Source organism: Globicephala melas, chromosome 4 (genome assembly GCF_963455315.2).
Source record: "Globicephala melas chromosome 4, mGloMel1.2, whole genome shotgun sequence".
Classification (NCBI taxonomy): Eukaryota; Metazoa; Chordata; class Mammalia; order Artiodactyla; family Delphinidae; genus Globicephala; species Globicephala melas.
Genome location: NC_083317.1, coordinates 84,000,577 through 84,017,677, shown reverse-complemented (window position 1 = coordinate 84,017,677; position 17,101 = coordinate 84,000,577). Strand labels below are relative to the sequence as shown.

At 34.0% G+C, this 17,101-nt stretch overlaps 1 protein-coding gene across 5 annotated transcripts in view; it reads left to right on the top strand.

Moving 5' to 3' along the window:
• The window catches only part of ATP11B (ATPase phospholipid transporting 11B (putative)), a 119,406-nt gene that overhangs the window by 90,409 nt on the left and 11,896 nt on the right, over positions 1–17,101 (top strand). For 3 of the 5 annotated variants that reach the window (XM_070045477.1, XM_030862742.3, XM_070045478.1), the window contains 3 exons: positions 7,705–7,770; positions 8,311–8,414; positions 9,698–9,863. In XM_070045477.1, the coding sequence (XP_069901578.1) occupies positions 7,705–7,770; positions 8,311–8,414; positions 9,698–9,863 (336 nt within the window). Of the gene's footprint in view, positions 1–7,704; positions 7,771–8,310; positions 8,415–9,697; positions 9,864–12,536; positions 12,623–15,815; positions 15,942–17,101 lie in introns of all 5 variants that reach the window. The other 2 variants (XM_030862781.2, XM_030862751.3) reach the window with 2 other exon arrangements.

Here is a 17,101-nt window from a genome sequence, read left to right as displayed (position 1 = left end):
TACTCTTCGTTGCGATGTGCAGGCTTCTCATTGCAGTGGCTTCTCGTTGTGGAGCACAGGCTCCAGGTGTGCAGGCTTCAGTAGTTGTGGCACACAGGCTCAGTAGTTGTGGCTCGCAGGCTCTAGAGCACAGGCTCAGTAATTGTGGCACACGGGCTTAGTTACTCCGCAGCATGTGGGATCTTCCCGGACCAGGGCTCGAACCCATATCCCCTGCATTGGCAGGCGGATTCTTAACCACTGCGCCACCAGGGAAGTCCCTTCATTTTTTTTTTTTCCAGAGCTGAAAATGAGCTTAGCATAAAACTTCATATTATTTCTGTAATCCAACAAGATCAACTTTGTTTGAGTTGGTGTTTTTTAACAGGCTTTGTAGAAGAGAACAGAACAATCATTTCTTTTTTATTAATTGAATTTTGACAAAGGTAAAATTGTTATAATGTATTTTGTTAGAGATCTTAATTTAACTTTTAAAAAATGTTAACTCCTCCAAGAATAATAGAAAAAACTGACTTCCATGATACTGGTTTTTAAAAAACAGCTTAATTGAGGTATAGTTGGTATACAGTAAGCTGCATATATTTAAAATTTTATAATTTGATACTTTTTTACCATCTTAACATTTTTTTTTTTTTTTTTTTTTTTTGTGATACGCCGGCCTCTCACTGTTGTGGTCTCTCCCGTTGTGGAGCACAGGCTCCGGATGCGCAGGCCCAGCAGCCGTGGCTCACGGGCCCAGCCGCTCTGCGGCATGTGGGATCTTCCCGGACCGGGGCATGAACCCGTGTACCCTGCATCGGCAGGTGGAGTCTCAACCACTGCGCCACCAGGGAAGCCCATCTTAACATTTTTAAGAGTACAGTTCAGTAGTGTTAAGTAAATTCACATTGTTATGCAACAGATCTCCAGAACTTTTTCATCTTGCAAAGCTGAAACTCTGTGCCTATTAAAGAACTACCCATTTCCCTTCTTACCAGCTCCTGGAATTTACCGTTCTTTCTGCTTCTATGAATTTGACCACCTATGAAATCATTTTTTTTTAGAAGCTAAATAATTGGGAAGTGAACACCAATGAAGAATGTTTATTAAGGTTACTATAAATTACAGAGGTACTAAAAGCAAATGACTATGTTTTTTAAAAAAGAAAAATTTATCTCCTTTGTTTATCTCTACAGAGTAAGTGTTCTCATATTGGGACACTGCTTGTTCTAACAGTGTTGCTGTTGTCCAGGATACTTTTGGAAATAGCTTATGTTGTCTTTCTGTGATCTCACGAAGAAACTTTTCTCAGGGAAGAATATTTATAAAGTCATAGACAAGGGAAGATGTTACTTAAGATTATAGATAAGGAAAGTATGAGAGGAACAATTTAGATTACAGGAGTTCACCTCCAGTTAAAGCAAACTTCCATAGAATGCAATGGCAAAGGCATCGTGGCTTGGGTAAGTGTATATTAGAAGAATTAAAAAAAAATTTATAGTGAAGGAAACAGAACAGAGGGAATTTTAGTCATGTGGTAAGAGTGGAAAACTAAGATGATGTAGGGAGAAAAATATTGGGAGAACAGTTTCAGAGGTAGCTGAGTTCCCATCCCAACATTCCATGACATTCTGCTTGTCTAGTGGTTTCAACCAAAGACTTCAGAAGAAAAAGAGAATAAAGAAAAAATCCTTTGTTAACTCAGGAACTTAAACACTAATACCTATTCCACTCATTCGCAGTGGTCTGATATGAAAATTACAATCTAGATAACTACTGTTTAAAATGAGATCCCACCCAAATAAGGGTTTTTAAAATTTGTTTTGGTTTTGTTTTACTGAAGTATACAGAAACTCAAAGAAAAATGTCAACCATTAATTTCTTTTTTTCTCTCTGTATGGAATTATACCCAGTTTGGAAAACTAAAATAATTGAAATTCAAAAAAATATGGGATCAGAGAAAAAGGGAAAAACTATTAAGAGTATTCTAATTCCAGTTGGACTTCTCCAGTAGGGAAGCTGGAATTATCAGACCCTCGGCACCATTCTAAACTATATATTCACTGTTCCACCACATTAAAAATCAAATGACAAAGGAACGAATAAGCATGAAAAAGTAATTCTTCACCTCTTATTCAAGCCTTCTAGGTCTGGACTGTTTGCCAGACTAGTTGGGGGAAAACAATCAGCAACACAGAATGGAAGAGTTGAAATTTCAGGTTGTAATTTTGAGAGAAAGAGAAAAATAAACCTTTTTGTAGTTTTTACTATTTTTTTTAATGTTAATGATTTCTCCCCTTAACTTCCTATCTTTAATTAGTTTCTCTTTCACACTATACATGTCATCAGCTGTTGAAACCTAGCCATCAAATGATAAGAGCTCTGTGTTAAGATAGAAATATACTATTTTATATTTGTATTCCACTGAGAATTCAGTATCCTTTACTTTCATTCAAATGATTTAACCACCATAATTACCAATCAGGTCATTCAAGAACACATATGCAATTTAATTCCTGCCAGTAGATACAGATTTCTTTTAATTAAAGCTTGTATGATTAAAATATCTTTGATTATCTAGTTCATTACAGAATTTCCCTGTATGTTCATTTATTCATGAGACAAATATTTAAAGCACTAATAATATTCCAAGCAATTAATAGAAAATTACATCATATACAGAGAACAGAAGAATATACCTTGCTTCTTATGGTATCACCCAACAATTGGTCAGTGTTTAAAACCAATAATAAAGAGATAGTTTGTACTGGAGAACTGAACAACTGATTAACTCTATAGAAGATAATTCTTTTATAGATCAATGTGTAGTTAAGTTAGACCTGTTACAAAATTTGAAGAAGTTATATTTTTTTTTTACTATTTCTACTTTCTGGCCTCCTCTTCTCCCTTGAATGTTCTCCTGTGGGGCTTTCACCCCCAGCACTCCCATCAAAACCATGTTCTTTATGGTCACCAGCCACCACTTCATTGCTAAATCTATGAGCGTGCCTCAGCCCTTTTGAACTCAACCATTGGGTATAATTTTTGAAGCCTTCCTGCCTGCCGCATTATCTTCTCTCAGCCTCTGTAAGTTACTTTGGCTTCCTTACCAACTGTTTCTTTTCAGTCTTCACCTCCTACCCTCAGAATCAGGGCTTCTCAACCTCTGCACCAGTGGCATTTTGAGCCAGATAATTTTTTGCTGTGGAGGTTCACCCTATGAATTGTAGGATGTTTAGCAGCATGCCTACCCACTAGATACCAGTAGCACACAGGCATACACCCCTAACCCCGCCCCCCAGTTATGACAACCAAAAATGTCTTCAGATCCAGCCAGCTGTCCACCGTGAGGCAAAATGCCCCCACCTTGAGAACCGCTGTTCTACGTGGAGCAGTGGCCTAGGACTCAGTGCTGTGCCATCTTTTCTTTATCTGTACACAGGGTGAATTCATCCTTCTCATGGTTGAAACATTGCTTATACGCTGAACTCCCAATTTTACATCTCTGCCAGTTGCTTATTAGATTCAAATAACTAACTACATTCTCTACCTGTAAGTCTCATAAGAATCCCAAAGTTAATATTGCTAAACAGGATTTTTTTATGTCTTCGGTAAACCCATTTCCCTTCCAGTTCTTCTTATATTTATTAATAAATGGAGCTACCTTTTACCCATCTGCTCAGGCAGAAATCTAGGAATCATCCTTCATTTCACTTCTTCTCTCACAACCCATATGAAATCGCATTGGTTCTGATGTCACACATATCCCGGATGTTTCTACTTCTCTCCTCCTCCACACCAATCAGATCCTCACCATCTCTTCGGAGACCATAGTAACTGCTTTCTTCCTCCTCCTGCTTCTGTTCTTCCCCTTCCTACTATCTATTCTCCACACAGTAGCCCAAGTGATCTTTTAAAAATGAAAAGATCTTGGACTACCTCTTGGACTGTATTTCCTTCCACCTTCCCTTTTATTCACTCTACTCCAGCCACAGTGGTTTTCTTGCTCTTTCAGACCAGTTAGTTCCTGCCTTAGGACTTCTGCACTTGCTCTTTCTCTGCCTGGATGCTCTTCTCTCACGTGGTCATTTGACTATCTCCCTTATTCATTCAGGTTTCCTGAAATGTCACTGGCTTGAGTAGGCCTTTCTAGCCCACTCCAGTAAAATCCCATCTCCCTCACCTTCCATCACTTCCCGACCCCTTACTCTACATTTATTTTCTTTTATTTATTTGTTTGTTTATTTATTTTTGGCTGCATCGGGTCTTCGTTGCTGCGCACAGGCTTTCTCTAGAAGCAGCGAGCGGGGGCTACTCTTTGTTACAGTGTGCGGGCTTCTCTGTGGTGGCTTCTCTTGTTGCAGAGCACGGGCTCTTTACCTCAAAGTATATATATTTAGGTTTATTTATTTTTTGCCTCCTCCACTATGTGTAAGCTCCTTGAGGTCAGGAGCTTACACGTAGTGTAAGAGGTCTGTCTATTCTGAGCAGGGGCAGATCCAGGTTTAGTAGAGTAATCTAAGCCGTACTCGTTTTGGCAGGCCCTCTTTAAGGGAAAGAACTGTAAGTACAAACACAAGTATATGTGGAAGTGATTATGAGTGACATAAATAGGTCCCACTTAACCCAAGCCAATGTAATAAGCCCAACTCAACTTCTCTTTAGCCAGATCCCCAATATCCCCTCTGCCACTCACTTCATCACCACCTAAACTAATTCAAGGGGAAAACAGAATGGAAAGAGTCTTAACTGACTGATGCAATTGAAATACATAACTTGTGCTAATTTTATCCAAAAAGGAGAGAGAATGTGAATGTGTTTTCTACAGCTCCCTCTAGGGCCTTGAATACTAGAAGGAGCCCTAAATCTTCCTCTGCTTCTAAGGAAGATACCATGTAACTAGCCCCAGTCTGGGCCCAGTAAAACCATATACTGAGGGATAGACATGTGTGGCTGTTACCACTCCCAGACCCAGGTTCCCTGACTACATCAATTACCTATCTCCATATCCCTGAAAGAGGAGCTGGCTCTCTTAAGAGCTGAGTTAAGTGAGATCCAATGATTTTTCAGTATTTCCAGGTCATTTCTAGAGATGATAAAAGTAGGAAAAGTCAATATGACTTTTCCATTTTTTTCCTCTTGACAAATAAACTCCCCAAAATACTCTCAAATAAAGGAATATTAATGTTTCATTGTTGATTATAATAACCATTATTTATTGATTTTTTTTTTGCCTTTTAAGCTATTTATTTTTTTAACTGAAGTATAGTGAATTCACAGTGTTGTTAGTTTCAAGTGTACAGCATAGTGATTCAGTTATATCTATATATAAATATTCTTTTTCAGATTCTCTTCCATTATGTGTTATTACAAGATAGTGAGTATAGTCCCCTGTGCTATTAGGTCTTTGTTGTTTACCTATTTTATATTTAGTAGTGTGTATATTTTAATCCCAAACTTCTAATTTATCTTCTCCCACCCCCCACCGCCACCCGCTATCCCCTTTGGTAACCATAAGTTTGTTTTCTATGTCTGTGAATCTATTTCTCTTTTGTAAATAAGTTCATTTGTATCATTTTTAAGATTCCACATTTAAGCAATATCTTATTTTATTTGTCTTTCTCTGACTTCACTTAATATGTTAAACTCTGGGTCCATCCATGTTGCTGTAAATGGCATGATTTCATTCTTTTTTATGGCTGACTGATACTCCATTGTGTATATGTACCACATCTTCTTTGTCCATTCACCTGTCAATGGACATTTAGGTTGCTTCCATGTCTTGGCTATTGTAAATAGTGCTGCTGTGAACACTGGGGTCTATGTATCTTTTCAAATTAGAGTTTCCTCCAGATATATGCCCAGGATTGGGATTGCAGGATCATATGGTAACTCTTTCTAGCTTTTTAAGGAACCTCCATACTATTCTCCTAAATGGCTGCACTAATTTACATTCCCACCAACAGTGTAAGAGGGTTCCTTTTTTGCCACACCCTCTCCAGCATTTACTATTTGTAGACTTTTTAATAATGGCCATTCTGACCAGTGTGAGGGGATACCTCATTGTAGTTTCGATTTGCATTTCTCCTATAATTAGTTATATTGAGCATCTTTTCGTATGCCTGTTGGCCATCTGTATGTTTTCTTTAGAGAAATGTCTTTTTATGTCTTCTGCCCATTTTTTGATTGGGTCGTTTGTTTTTTTTTGATAATTAAGCTGCATGAACTGTATACTTTGGAAATTAATACCATATCAGTAGCATCATTTGCAAATATTTTCTCCCAGTCCATAAGTTGTCTTGTCATTTTGTGGATAGTTTCCTTTGCTGTGCAAAAGCTTTTAAGCTTAGTTAGGTCCCATATGTTTATTTTTGATTTTATTTCCATTGCTCTAGGAGACAGATCCAAAAAAATATTCCTGCATTTTATGTCAAAGAGTGATCTGCCCGTGTTTTCCTCTAGAAGTTTTACATTTAGGTCTTTAATCCATTTTGAGTTTATTTTGGTATATGATGTTAGAGAATGTTCTAATTTTATTCTTTTATGTGTAGCTGTCCAATTTTCCCAGCACCACTTATTGAAGAGACTGTCTTTTCTCCATTGTATATTATTGCCTCCTTTGTCATAGATTAATTGACCATAGGTGCATGGGTTTATTTCTGGACTTTCTATCCTGTTGCATTGATCTATATGTTTGTTTTTGTGTCGGTACCATACTGTTTTGATTGCATTAGCTTTATAGCATAGTCTGGAGTCAGGGAGTTTGATTCCTCCAGCTCCATTATCCTTTCTCAAGATTGTTTTGGCTATTCAGGGTCTTTTGTGTTTCCATACAAATTTTTAAAAATTTTGTTGAGTATTTTATTTATACCAGGCAATATACTAAGTATTTTTAAATAAACAATAATTTTATAAGCACTGAGGTTGTGGTTTATCTTTAATTACTTAGATGAGTTTTATTGCCATTGGAACCCATATTTTTTTTTCTTTCTTTTTAAACAACCAATCTTTTAAATAATTTTTTAAACCAATGGTAAAGATTATGACTACTTTGTAAACTAAATTAACATAAATTTCTGGTGCTTTTATTTGTGGAAATTAAATCCTGACATTCTTTGGGGATTCTGCATTTTTAATAGGCCTTAGTAAGTTTTGGCTATAAAGCCCAGGGCAAAACTATCTAACTGGCATTAACTGCATTTTTACGTGAAATCCCTTGAATAGGTCCACTGGCCATTATCTTTCCTTTCAGGTGTTGGTTTTGTGTATAAGTTTCTTTTTACCTGCTCTTTCTATAGTGTGTCCAGAAATACAGTGGCAGGTGATCTGCTGTGACATCTGGTTGGAATGATTTCAGAAAATAATTGTGATTGAACAGGGTTTTATTTGATTTTTACTTTGTGATAGGAGTAAAGCAGTCACTAACAGCTGTATCATTATCACTAAAAACTGTGCCACATAATTCCAAACCCATCTTTGAGTTTCCAGTCTGATAATGTTATCCAAAGAATCATTTTACATAATAATAAACATGATAATACTTTATGGTGTTTCTTCTCATTCTCCTTTAACTTTACTAATCTAGTCACAGATTTCAAATGTAACTGGCGTAAATGATGCAAATGATTTTTAGTAAAGAATGTACACTAGTTACTCTTTGCATCACTTCTGATTTAGCATCATTTTAACCCATAATGCAATACTGGTTTATTCATTCTGTTTTAGATGTTTGGAAATTGGACATTTGGTACCTTGGTCTTCACAGTCATGGTTATTACAGTCACAGCAAAGGTATGGTACAGAAATTAGAAGCACGGATACATTTTGTGTCTGCATAATTCTTAGTTAATTTTCCTCATTTCTTTGTTGATAGATTTTCCTTTTTCAGTCATGAATAATTTCATGGATGCCTAGTTTAATAATTCATTTTAATTTTTGTCAAAAGATTCATTATGAATCATTTTTAAAATTCATTATTTTGTAAAGCCGCAGCTGATTTTTATGGTCAGATAAAGGTTAACCCCTCAGTACTCATCTCCGAAATTCTGCTTCTCTCTATGTAATGCAAGACAACACAAGCTGGTTTAGGCCATGGAGTTCTGAACAAAGTACTCATGAAATTTTAATACTGCTTCCTCACAGAAGAAAAATACTATAAACTTGAAATTGTTGAATTTCATACTAAGATCTTTTCATTAATATTTATCTTCTGAGGGACTTTGCCATAGCAACCTTAGTCACTTATAATTAATACATTTTATTCTTGAGTTTTAGCTGAGAAGTTAAAGATTTATTAATTTACATTAAGGATTTATTTATTTATTTTTTTAGATGGCTTTGGAAACTCATTTTTGGACCTGGATCAATCATCTTGTTACCTGGGGATCTATTTTATTCTATTTTGTATTTTCTTTGTTTTATGGAGGGATTCTCTGGTGAGTGACTATATTTTAGTTATATTGATTCAACTCTAATAAATAGTTATTATGATAGATTTTACTATGAACAAATTCTACTCAGAATAGTTTTGAGACCCTATCCTGATAAGAAATTTAGTTTTTTCAGTTGATCTTACTGATATGGAAGAAAAAAGAAACTAACAAATACTGAATACCTACTATATTCTAGTGTTTTACCTAAGATATTACATTGATTCATCATGATAATCTTGTTACCCCATTTTTTTCTATTTGGAAACTGAGCTCCAAGATCACAATGGTTAAAAGTAGCAAAGCTAGGATTTACTTGAAAATTAATGTTCTTTACACTAATTGTATTACCTTTAAATTATTATTAATGTATATAATTTTAAAAGTCACGTAGAATCATTAAATTTTCATGAATGAGTTAACTTCTCTCTCAAAAGTAATGTGCTGCATATTCATTGGTAAAATCAGATATTCAGCTATTCTGATAGATTAAAAATTAATGCTTTTCCTAAGATTGTTTGGTAAGTGATGGACAGCTGAAATCCCTCAATTGGAGAATGTATATTACATTGCCTACTGTGCCTGTGATCCCTGTATCAGGCAAAATTACAAAAGGCAGGGAAAAAACTTGTATTGGCTAAACATTAACTTTGATTTAGGATTATAAAAAGATACTCTAATGAATATCATTTGTTTGTTTTCAATCCTCTTTATTTCTGCATTTCTTCCGGTATTTCCCCTCATTCTTTTGAAGTGATATATACACAAACCCAAAAAGAGTATCTTGACAATACCTACTACTATGTAGAACTAATATTTGTGAGTACATTTATTTTAAAATCCATGTGTAGAGAAGATCCTCTAAGTAGAGCTTTTCAACCTAAAATTTGGGTAATCAAGCTTGTAGTTGCTTAGTAGAAAATATTTTATTACATACTTTTTCTTGCTTTTTTGGTCTCTTAAGTCTGTATTATTCACTACATAATTCTTTTGAATTATCCTAACACTTAAGGTAGGATAAGTCAATTACTTGCCACTTTCCTAATTATAAAAACCATGGTTGTCATTCAAATGAATTAAATTGGATTTTATTTTTAACAATTAAAATCTACCATGTTTTATTAGTTAGTTGATTAATTAAATTACACTGATTCCACATTTTGAATATTTTCCTGGAGTATTCTTAAAATTGTAACCTTCATGTATAGTGGGTTTACTTAATGTCTTGATTTAAGAATCTGTCTTGTTGGTTTCTTCTTTTATTATAAGCCCACTTTCTTTCTTTGCAGGCCATTTTTGAGCTCCCAGAATATGTACTTTGTATTTATTCAGCTCTTGTCAAGTGGTTCTGCTTGGTTTGCAATAATTCTCATGGTTGTTACATGCCTATTTCTTGATATTGTGAAGAAAGTATTTGACCGACAGTTTCATCCTACAAATATTGAAAAGGCACAGGTAACCACTTTTTATATACAATACCTTTTTAATTAGGAGTCTTGATGAATAGCTGTCATTATAATTTGCTTATATTAGAAAATAGGAAATTATCTATTCCTGTATCAAGTATTTTGCAATATAAATATTGTTACATGTGATATTTTTAAAGTTGTTATTGTTGCTATGAATTTTATGACTCCTGAAAAATTATAATTTTTAAAAATTACCTTGTGTTATTAATAGAACTAGGTTTTAAGTATAAAACTATCAAGTTATGTCCAAATAATAGTATAAATATGTCTTAAATACTATTATCACAGCCTTCTATCAAATATATATAATTGGGATATATATCCATTTCTTCAGAACCATTAGAATTTCAGTAGTGCTTCTTCAGGTCATATTGTTTTCAACAAAAGTATGAAATAAGTTCTTTAACCTAAACTTCTACAGAATGGATTTTTATAAAATATATTCTCTCACTAAACACTTACTAATAATATTATACTACAGCAGATATTAATAGTATGTTACATAGTGTTTAAGAATATGGTCTTTAGGGCCTGATAGTTGTGGGTTCAAAACCCACATTCTACCACTGAGTAGCTCTGTAACTTTAAGTCTCCATTTCTTCATGGGTAAAATTATGACAAATGTCTATCTCATTACATTTGTAATAAGGATTAAATGGAATAATGTTCAAACACAGAGTATATCCTCAAGAAATGATAGCTATTTAGTATATTTGACTTTTTTGTGTATTTGACTTGTACATAAGCTAGAAATATTGGTTTGTCTTATTAACCGTATCATGACATTGAACATATGTCCTCAAGAGTACATTCTAATCAACTTTTATGCCCTTGTAAACACAGAGTTTATTAATCATTTAGTTCTGCCTAGGTTGAGGGTTTTGAGGGGGGTTTTGTTTTTTTTTTGTTTGTTTTTTGCATATTTGCTGTATGCCAAGCAAATTTTGGAAATTTAGTTGTGTGTTCATGCTACAAATAGAATAAGTGCTTCTTAAGTATTTAGTGATTTGAGTTAGGCTTCTTAAACAGTGTATTGGTTTTAATTTCAGTTGATCATATTAACATTTCTTTAGCACTTGTTTGCTTTGGTCACTCAGTCCTAGCCAATATACATTTTAACACCACTGAAGCAGCATAGGCCTCTGAAGCCTGACAAACTTAATTCAGATACTGTTTTAACCACTTATAAAATGTATGTCTTTAATCAAGTCACTTCCCTAAGCCTCAGTTTCTTCCTCTGTAGAATCAGAATAATAACTACCTTACTTGCTGGTTAGAGATCATTAATATAAAGTGCCTAACCCTGGGTCTGTATGTAGTAAGTCCTCAGTAAGAACATAACTATAAGAAAGATGAGGATGTTGCTCTGATACTGATCTTCAGATGGGGCTGAAAAACTTTGCATAATCTGATTACTGTGTCTGCCTATGCATATATTTATATCAGTATGGGCAGACTTTTCCACCTTGCAATATATTACTTAAATATATGTCAGAAAGGTTTGCCTATCTTTTTTCTAATCTTCAGAGATATTCATGATAATAGAATACTACTTTTAATACATTGTCTATTATACTTTTTCTAGACCTTTATGGAGAACATATTTGTCTTGCCCTCTTGGCTATATAAAGTTATATTTCACCAAAATATATTAATGACATCACTTAAAAACTTATTCTTTATAAAAGTAAATAATGATTTATTTACATTTATCCTTAGAAATTTTCTTTAGGCAGAGCATTATATCTTAGAGATTTCTTAATGATAATAAAAGGTGATAATATTAGTCCTTATTACCATTTTTGTAGAACTCTTTTTAAAGGATTACACAGGAAATATTTGATACTTTAAGGCGGACCCTTAGACAAGAAAAAGTTAAAAGTACTTTATATATATTTTAGTTATTTTACCATAGGCTAAATTGATTAAAAATGGAGTTGATTTTAAAAATCAATCATTTTTCTATGTATGAAAGCCAGTATAATCTCCCTTTCTACCCTACTAAATTCCTTTTAAATGATTTAACTGGATGTTCAACTGTGATCTAATCTAAAGAGAAAAAGAATGTGACATATATTTTTAAAATTGAGTCACTTTGCTGTACAGCAGAGATTGGCCCAACATTGTAAATCAACTATACGTCAATAAAAAATAAACATGGAAATAAAAATAATCTAAAGAGGAAATCTCTACTTCCACTCAGGGATTTTCTAGCCTACTGGGGATTTTTTTGTTTTTGTCGAGACAGTATATGGTCATTCATATCCCGTGTGTGACATTATTCTTTCGCTATAGTCAGTAATCTTTATTATTTCAGCCTTGTACTTTCAACTCTGATTTTAAATGTTGAGAAAGTTGTTAGAAAGTTGTCAGCTACTTACTTCATTGCTTACCAAAAGTAGCAAGAAAAATCATATCAAAAGAAGAGTTGTCAGCATTTATTTTGAGCTTTGTTTTTCTGCAGAATAACAATGTGGTATTAAGAATAAATTCTTTTGATAGCAAAGCCAATGGCCCTACAAATGTGTACCATGTATGATATATCCTATTCTTGTAGGGACAAATGTCTTTACAAAGCTTGTCCTGTGTCTGTCTCTTAGGTGATAAATACAGCTCACTGACTTGTTGTATGTCCCATCCCTTTTCTGTCCACTTATAGATGTACTCCAACACAGTCGCTTTCAGTGACGAGTTCATCGCACTGCAGCCATTGTCGAGGGCAAGGAATCAGCTGAGCAAACTTAGGTAGAGTAGGAGGAGTAGAACCTCATTAACTCTTCTGCATGCTAAAGGTCAATTTAAAAATATTCAAAAGATGGGCAGAGGCATGAATTAAGAGTGGGGCATTTTTGTTAGCACAGCTCTGTCTCTAATTTGACCTTTATCAATATGCATGTTAAAACCTAAAAAATACATCCATTTCTTTGAGACAAAAATTCAGTATAACAGGACAGAGATCTGTACCTTATTATATATTTTATACCTTAACTACCTTTTCTAGCACAATTCTGATGCTTCTGCTTGTCGTACTGGTACGTAAGAATGCTCCTGCATGTTGAGTAATTTAAGCTACAGAAATTGAAAGTTTTAAGTTTCCGTTACTTGGAAGTGAGAATTGCCCATTTTTTATCTTGCCTTAATCTGTGTTGCAAATACATGCGTATATTTGTCTTTGTACACTGTAATGGCTGCTGAAACATTTCATATCCTTGCTGCTGTTTAGTGCATCTATAAATTGAACAAATACTTTTTTCTTTTACTTTTTAATTATTTTATTGGTATAAATAATTCAGCCCTGAAAAAAAATCACTCTAGATTTCAAGCAGGTTTATTGACTACAAATTATTTTAAAATAATGCAAAAGTGTGTCCTAATTTTTTTTCCTTTTTTTTTTTTGCTTAAACAATAGGTAAGATTTTAACAATACATTTTGTATCTCATACGTATACCTTTATCTCCACAGACAGATCCATTCTGTCAGTTTCCACAAAAAATAATCAGTAATCCGAAGATGTCTTGATGGAAGAGAATGAAAGTTTAAATCCTAGAACTTTTCATATTAAGATACCAAAGCTATATATTAATTTTAACTCCAGTCTGGTTTGAAAAGGAAAAGTAATATAACTGATTGTTTTGTTTTGGCACCCTTCAACTTCTCACCCTGGATTTTTAGTCATATTTTTTTTTAATTCTTTTTTATTCTCAAGGTTTCTAATCCATCTATGTTCACTTGATCAAACAAATGACTTTGACAGAGCACTGCTTAAATAACTTCTTATGTAGTCCTATGAGTTCATAATTTTGAGCTGTTTGAAAATTTTACCAAACCTTTCGATTTTATTATTCCTATTAGCATCAGGATTTTTGAAATATTCTACTTTGAATTACAAAGGTATAATAATTGTAAATGAGTATACAAATGGGTGGTTAAGTGGTAGTCAACTAAATTTCATGTATAAAACAAGAACTAAAATCAAAACAAGCTTGGAAGATTTGCCTTCACCTTTGGTTGAGCCAAATATGTGCATCACATTTTATCTGTATGTGCCTTCTGAAAACAGTGTGTATTTATCACATTTTCAAACATCTAATTATTTAGCTCCAAGGCAATAGGAGAGCTCATTATTTAAAAGAACACTCCGGCAAGCACTTCTGTGAGGATTAAGTTTTACATTGTGAATAATCTTAATGTTTTTATTAAATCATATTTTCTCATATCATGGTGGCTCAAATCAAGCAACATTTTTTGAGCAATGATAGACTAAAAAAGAATGATACACGGAGATCATAAATTAAAGAGATCCCACTCTCCTTAATAGTGTAATAAAGTAGTAAGCTTAACATTCATCTGTGAAGGAACACAATGAGAGCAGGGTACATGAGTCAGGTAGTGTTTCCCGTAAGCACTGTCCAATCAGGTGGTGTAACAAAGGGAGAAGAGCCCTGTTGGGGAGATGGTGGGCCTGAATGCTAGCACAGCATGCCCTTGGCCCTGCACCCTGTATATCCTAATGAAATTAGTTCACCTTTCTGAGCCTCTAGGTTCTTCACCTATCAAATGACTATTTTACATACTGTGGTCTATATGCTTACTATCAGCATCAGAGAAAAACAAAAAGAAATACTGTGCTCAACCAAAGGCCAGGCAGAAATAACAATTGCTTACATGAGTGGTGAATGATCACTGGATGGGCATTTGCTCATAGCTTCATGAAGAACAAGTGTCCACAAACATCTGTCTGTTGATGCATGCTGTGGATTTTGAATACATCTTGTTTTTGAACTACGTTGAACGATATTCCTGGGTGTGATTCATGGTAGCTTAATTGTTTACTGTTGTGACAGAGAGGAAGATTGTGCGTATATCGAATATCTTTAAGAGCTTTCAAATCTTTAATCAGGTTAGTACTTCTTAAGGACCATTAACACAAAACTATTAATAATTTTCTTTTGAATAAAAGAAAACTCATTTTGAGTATTTTACACTCCTTTATGTTATAGGCAAAACTATAATAATAATCTACCTTTACATAAACTTACTGTACTCTTGAAACCAAGGAATTCTACTACTTTATTTTTTATGTATGTAAGAAATTTACTATAGCATTTTTTATAGAAATAATTATTGATTAGTCCTAAGACTGAGAAAACACATAGAAATGAGGGGGAAAATTGTTTTTTATTTATTGAGGACATTTTTTTATAATTTAAGAAAGGTTAAAATTAGCTTGGCTCTGGGCACATACTCCTTAGAAGGTTTCTAATACTTAAAATATAGAGGGAATTCCCTGGTGGGCCAGTGGTTAGGACTTTGCGCTTTCACTGCCGAGGGCCTGGGTTCAATCCCTGGTTGGGGGACTAAGATCCCACAAGACACAGCCAAAAAAAAAAAATAGGAAAAGCAGAAGAGTAGAAATTTATATAAGTTAACACTCACTTAAAAAATATATTTCAAATTAAGGATTAAATTAATTTTGTTTACTACATCAAGTCAAGCTCCCCCCTACTCTTATGTCTAACATTTGAAAGGCCATATGATTGACCCTTCCACTCTGCTGAAGTCCAGTTAAAGTAGAGAAGTCTTCTGAGAGGGAGCATCAGAGATGCGAAATGGGACATACCTTTGCAATAAGAACCCTAACTCTTAGTGGCAAGGAATTTGTTTAATAGAAGAAATTTAATTTTATTCATAGAAACCTGGTTTTAATTTAACTTTGTGCACCAGAAAATCATGGCTTTTTTTTGTATGCTCTGTTGTATGCTCCTTAAGAAGCTACTATTTGCTCTCTTTTGTGACAGTAAATGAATGTGGTGTTGTGTGAACTTTCATTTGTGCCTCACAGATTGTGGACCCCAACTTGCTATTTTGATTCTAAACTTATATACAGTGAGAGTATTGTTCTGTAATATGAGACTTGTTGCTTTTCTGTCCTTCCAGATGGAAGAAGATAAGGGTTCAGTCAGCTCAGCATATGAATTTGCTGAAAGCAAGCACAGAGGGGAGGACAGTAGGCACCTGCTAGCTGAGGCTTGCAGCCAGCAGGACAGTTCTTACGTGCACTAGGTAGTACTGCGCTGGACCTTCCTGGGGACATATCTGCTAAGTTCTCAAGCTTGGGGCATGCTATGGGAGAACTGGCCTGACATTTCAGTTTTTACTTTACTAATTCCTTCACCATTTCTCATATATTGTTTTTGTTTACCTGTTTTCCTTTTTTATGATCTTTACATTTTTTATATGTCTGTATCTGAATATTTCATTAATCTTCCTTTGGATTTATAGTGTTAAATCTTACTTTACTTCAAATTCTAACCTATTGTCTTATACTCAAGAATTTATTCCTTTTCACTTCTTTTGAAAATATGTCATGCTATTTCTGTTATTTCCCAAATCACTTTTCCCACTTGTAGTTATGTGTCATTTTATACATGTTAACATAGTTAGACACTGAATTACTTATCTAAGTCTACCTCTTGAGTTGAATGGTCAAATGAGTGAGTGCTTAGACTTGGTACTGAATAATTTTCTGTTGACTGGTATTCACCAAACTCTCAGTTCTTACTTTTCATAAACTTTCATAATTACATCTTTGTAATAAAAAAGTATGAATTAATGAGGACTTGATTCACTCCCTCTTGAGAATTAAACCCTAACAACCACTTCTAGACCTAATTGGGATATGCAAAATATTTTAATTGGTAGTAACCATGGAAGATAAAAATTCTTACCACTAGTAATTATATTTTTACTTGGGCTGTTTGCCACTTTGTACATTCTAATTACTGGTCAAGAAGGTGCTGTTGTCTTATCTGAGATAACCCTCATAAATGGTGAAACTTTAAAACAAAGCTACTTGAAGATTATAAATCAGACAGTGGAACAGGTACAATAATTTGAAAAAATGTGAATTATTCTGGAAGACATATGTTAAAAATTAGATTCCTTTAGTGAATTGCTGAAAATGGAAAATGTTGAAGATTAATCAACTCCCAGTCATTATTATTATTAGTTGAAAAGAAATTCAAAACAATTCTGAATTTTTATTTTGTTTTGGGATATTCCATATGATTACCTTCATAATATATTTATCTTGTATTTTGCTTTGATAAATATAGAAAGATTTTTAGTTTTTAGAACATGCCCTCATTGGTTACAAGGAAAACTCAGCTGAAGAACTCATTGATTAAAGAGGGGAAGCTAGCTGGGATTTATAAGATGTCCTG